The sequence below is a fragment of the Epinephelus lanceolatus genome, chromosome 19 (assembly GCF_041903045.1).
Source record: "Epinephelus lanceolatus isolate andai-2023 chromosome 19, ASM4190304v1, whole genome shotgun sequence".
In the NCBI taxonomy this organism is placed as follows: domain Eukaryota; kingdom Metazoa; phylum Chordata; class Actinopteri; order Perciformes; family Serranidae; genus Epinephelus; species Epinephelus lanceolatus.
In genome coordinates, this window is record NC_135752.1 from 38580743 (window position 1) to 38586310 (window position 5568).

The window sequence follows — 5568 nt, forward strand, 5'->3', positions numbered from 1 at the left end:
CGAATTAACTCCGGCTCAGTTCCCTCAGTCTCCGCTGTTACTGCGAGGCTTTCCAGTGTTAATATTCTTTACAGAGACACTACTGTCACCTGTGAAAACTTTTAATTCCACGTTACCTCCTGGTCTTGAGCTCCACTCTGATTAAAGACAATTCAATTAGAGTCAAAGTTTCTCCATATAAAGACATAACATCCTGTTTAAAAAGACATCAGAGTAATTGTACAGAATATTGGCTTTATTATGAAACCTGGGGCTTTTTCCACAGACAACCATTCTACATTTGTACAGATCCATATTATCAGATTTAGTTTGTTGTAATCACAAAAAGGAGAGACTGTGTACAGAGCAGTTTACCTGCCAGAGCTCACCAAAGATTGTTTTTAATACAAAACTGGAGCACACTCTGCGACACGCAACACTTAACGATGGTGCAGCTGTGTGCTCGGTGTGAAGCCTCGGACGTTTCTTTGTTTTCTTACATCAACGGGGGAGGAAACAGGTAAAAGACTTTAATTTTGAAAGGCATCATCCAAACTGTTGCGTGTCACAGGGTGTGCTCCAGGAAAAAACAAACAGTTCAAAATTGTATACAATCATAATTTAAAATCCCGAGCCCCAACAAAAGAACTATAGTAGAAGCAACTAAAGCACACAGCAGTCATTAGGTGTCAGACCCCCCCGCCCACCCACACACACACCCACCCACCCCGCCTCAATCAACATGTAACATCAGTATTTCTCTACACTTTGCTTTGGAGTTTCACTCCAAGTAGTTCAGTTTAAAATCCAACCTCAGTGCTTCCAGATCTTACAGCTGAAGTGGAAATTTAAGTGTTTAAAAATTAAATCAAGGTGTGAACTCTTAGGCCAAGAAACCACTCGCCTGTTTTTTCTGAACTACGTAGGGAGTCGCGCTGTTTCCCTGCAAAAGATGTCCACTGAAGCCCCCTCCCCGTGGCATGGATCGCTATGAATCAATAGACAGAGCTAGAAGCTGTACAGTTTCCCTTAAAGACCAGCTGCAGTGTAAATCCTTCGGTTATTTAGATGCATTCGTCAGGAGTGCAATTTGTTGTTTTAGAGCATAGACACGATGCACAGATATCACATATCTGCCTTTACATTGTCTGACTTGGCTTCGACACTGGAAACAAAACTTCCTGCATCTCACACAAAAAGAAATCAAATGCATTCTGTTTTCATGTTTGTTGTTTTATCACTTAAAGGGTCCCGTTTAAATCTTTACATCCTCCTGTGGAGACTCCACACATGCCTGCTCATATATGTGCATTCTAAGTCTTTTTCACGTCACTGCCTTTACTTAAATTTATGAGCCTCACAGGCACTCACACAGGCAAAACTGTACTGGCAATTAATTATCAAACAATATTGGACAAAAAAAAAAAACTCTTAACAAAAAAGGAAACTAATCAAACTGACATTTAACCCAGAATATTTTGGCCATTCGCTCCAAACAAACACTAATTACAGTTATAAAGAAGGAACCAAACAGGTAACAGGAGAACAAAACATCTGAGATCCAATCATAATGTGGGCTTTACTCAAATCTGCCAGTCTCATTTCCAGAGTGTAAATAACGTCTTGGTGTTGGAGAGATCAGTGGAGGACACAGAGGGATCGTTTAAAGTCGCACTAAACCACCCGCCGTACTTCGAAAAATCTCTTCAGGTAGTAAATCTGTCCAAGTGTCATTGCCACCAGAACCAGAGCCTCGAAGAACGACCACAGCACCACTCTGCTGTTTGTGTTGTCGTTGACTGGAAACAGAAGAAGAAGAGAGTTTGACAACGTCCACTCAAACAAAATAACCTTTGATACACGTTCTTATTGGCTTTTCACTCACTTGCTCTGTGTATCCTCTCGCGAACCTCCATGTACTCCTGCTCGTGCTTTACAGCTGTCATGGCAACTGCCAGCTCGTTGATCATCTCCTCCAGCTTGTTTTGGTGGGCTAAAAAAAAGACACGAGTAATCATCAATAACAGGCCGAAACACACTTGATGTGCACAAAAAAAAAAAAAACATGCATGGAGGTATGCAACACATGCATAACACTTAAACAACTGTGCATGTCGCAGGTGATGCCGTCTCATCACCTGCGACATTAGTAGACCCTAAACATTCTCACTGTGCAAGTCGTCAGACCATTCACAAACATCACAGCCTCCTATGTTTTGTAGGAATGCACAGTATTAGTTTAAACAATGGAAACAACACTGGTTAGAGAAAGCTCTACAGTGCATCACAAACTCAAAAAGTCTATGTCACAGCAGCAGTTTCGCCCTGCGCCCTACCATCCCAGCTGTCTCCACCTACAAAGAGGAACAGAGTGTCCGAAATGAAGTCAAAAGGGGAAAGAAACTATCACACACAATGACACAAGATCAGCAGAACACAGAGAGAACAACTCGTTTGTACTCTGCATGATCCTGACAGAAAAAGGCTGAAGTACACGGGATATAGAATTTCTTAGTGCCCCACTCATCACATACACCGCTTACGTACCTTCCGTCTCCATGTCCTGGCCTTTGGGTGCTTCTCCGATATCAATCGTGAACATGACGATCTTGGGTGTCATGGTGGACATCTTGTTGCTGAAGCAGAACTTGTAGGTTCCGTCCATGTGCGCCGCCACGGAGTATTTCCCGCTGGACTCTCTGTCGCCTTTGTAAATCTGCTTACCGTCAGGCCCCGTTATCTGGGAAGGACATGAGAAACACATATGCATAAAGAGCACTGCTGCAGAAAGGTACCGTAAGATGGAGCCTGTATTGATTCCCAGAGGGGAAATTCAGGCGCTGCAGCAGACAAAAGACTCAGTGACAGAAATAAATGCTGTTAAACAGAAATAAAAAAATTAAATAAGAGGTATACACATATCATATAAGAGCAGAAAAAATATGAACCATAAACAGAGCATGGTCTAGTGACGAGGTACGACTAGTAGCAGTGAGTCATGGAAACACTGCAGAGAATAAAATATACTGGAGCCAATAAAATCAGTCAATATTGGCCTATCACTGATAAATAACTGTAAATGCTTGCGTTAATTCCCAGTCATGTTCTTATATGTTGAATAACGATTGTAGCAAAGAACATATTTTATATTTCTGATTGTAACACTAGTTTACACAGTGTAATGTGGCACAGACTCATCACAGGGAAGATATACATTTATTCTTATGTTAAGTATTAGCGTTTAACATTGTAGCATAATGCACATTTTTACTTCTATTTCATTTCATCTCTTTTGTTGCAATAATAACATCTGCCTCTTAATATAGATTATTCTTTATTCTATTTTTAGTGATGTGACTGAGGTATTTTTCTGTGTTGTCATGGGTTTGCAACTTTTTAACTTGCACTGTGTACAGTTGTAGCTTTTAAAAATGTCACTGCAATGACAATACAGGACTTCTTTATATTTACATACTTATATTTCATACTCTTAATCTTACTTCTTGTAATTCTCTATTCTTTACATCAGAGCGACTAACAAATCACAATTTTCCCTCAGGGATCAATTAAGTATTTCTCATACCGGTATCAGCATATGTATGTTGTCAGACATGCACCAATATGAAACCTTTATTCTTTTATTAAAGAACATAACGCAGAAAAAGATGCTTGGGATGACTTATAATAATTCAAATCACATAAGTTTTCTGTTTCTGTGCACTGATGTCATTTTTAACAGTAAAGTTTAATGTTAAACTGTAAAATGTCCTGCCTGCATTATATATCTTTGCCACAAGTGTGTTTTAGTGTGTGTGTATATATAATCTCAACTGCTGGATCAATGTTGGCATTGTTTACCAAGTAATATTGGTATCTGCATCGGCCCCAAAAATCCAGTATCAGTCAGGCTCCGATATAAATAGTGGTGAAGTAATGACACTTAATGTAGTCTGTATTAATACAGCAAAATTGAAATATAATGTAGTTTGATTGTTTTAAGACAGAACAACATTAACACAGTATACAATGAGTTAATACAGTGCAATATAGAATGAGGAATAAGATTTAATGTAGGTGCAATGTAATAACAATAATAATGTAGTATATTACAGGAGGAAATCAGATTATCAAATGTAGTATGGTGCAGTGTGATACAGTTAAGTACAGCCTAAGATATGTAATAATATACACTAGTCATCATATCTAACATAGTGCAGTATAGCATGAAAAAAATTATAAATACAGTGAAATATCTTAAATAAAAATGAAGAGCACTGATGTGACATATGGCAGCAGCATCTATGTACACAGCACACTCAGTTGCACCTTAAATCACTGCATCGTTTCCACAGACAACAAGTTTTAAAGAGGATATTAAATATTTTTTGTTAGATGACGCTCAAACACTGCCATAGTTAACGTTAGCTAGCATAACTTAGCCGGAAATCAAGCTAACGCCGCACTTCCTGATTCCTTATGAATAATTCAATTAACCCTGTCACGCGCCTGATTAACAGAAAGCTGCCCAAATATTAACAATTTAACTCTGACATTAAAATGTTTAAATTAAAATGAGTTAACAGCGATCAATCAACTAGTTTGACTTGACGTTACGTAGCCAGACGGCGGCGGCTAACGTTAGCTAGCACAGGCCTGACGTGTCACAGCCGCAGGTAAAGTTAAAAATAACACCTGTTTATACGCGTCAGGAGGCTGCGTTTATAAAGTCAGTGAAGTATCTCACCTCGACGTCGATGTCCAGGAAGCCTCCCTCGGCTACCTCGAACATGAGGCCCATCTTTGTGCCGGAGTTGACCCGCTCGTAGAAGCACTCCTCGGCATGGGCGTCTATGCTAACGAAGTAGCCGGACGCGGTGGCGGACAGGACGGCCAGCAAGACGACCAGCTCCGACACGGTGAACATGTTTGAATCGGTCTCACAGCGGGCGGCACGACGGCTCTGGTGATAGAAACAGTGTCCTCGCTCCGGTGTATCCTATACGAGAGCAGGATGTCAGTGTGTTTGAGTGAATTGTTGCAGGAGAGGAGCCTCGGCTCTCCGACTGCCACGTACAGGCTTAAACGGCGACCGGCGAGGGCCAAATTTAAGAATGCGTGGCGCAAAGGCTGTCAAAACGAATGTGACTCTTCAGCTGCTCAGAGCAGGTCATCACATCTGCCTCTGCAGGAAGTGTGCAGATACTTTACTCAAGTAAAAGTACTTATAATACATTGTAAAAAATACTCCACTACAATTAAAAGTGCTGCAGTCAAAAAGTATTATTATCAAAATGTACTCAAAGTGCTTATTGTGCAGTAAATGTTCCCTGTTAGTGTTTATGAGTCAATCTGGTGTTTTTGGATGAATATTCCTACTGCATTTATGTGTGTGTTGCATTTTATTGCTGCATTGTGCTCATTTTAACTCCTTTATTCACTGTTTGGTAGTTTAATCTACAGCAGTGCATCATACTCTATATGACTGATTGATTTTTATTTGTGTCATGCACACTTACATGTGCCCAACCCTCATGGGTTTACAAGACACTTCACTTCATCATCACATCAGCCTCTGGAGGAAGTACTCAG

At 40.3% G+C, this 5568-nt stretch overlaps 1 protein-coding gene across 2 annotated transcripts; it reads right to left on the reverse strand.

The window, feature by feature from the left end:
- Window positions 1–214: 214 nt before the first annotated feature.
- tmed2 (transmembrane p24 trafficking protein 2) lies at window positions 215–5101 on the reverse strand. Of its 2 annotated transcripts, XM_033645977.2 has the most exons (5): window positions 4724–5101; window positions 2527–2719; window positions 2316–2333; window positions 1865–1972; window positions 215–1778 (listed from the first exon to the last, which is right to left on the reverse strand). In XM_033645977.2, exons 1-5 carry the CDS (start codon window positions 4901–4903, stop codon window positions 1654–1656), a joined length of 624 nt encoding a protein of 207 aa, XP_033501868.1. In that variant the 5' UTR covers window positions 4904–5101; the 3' UTR covers window positions 215–1653. The 2 variants fall into 2 exon arrangements, with proteins under 2 accessions (XP_033501868.1, XP_033501869.1); XM_033645978.2 differs by lacking the exon at window positions 2316–2333 and having other exon boundaries at window positions 4724–5095.
- Between the last annotated feature and the right edge of the window lie 467 nt (window positions 5102–5568).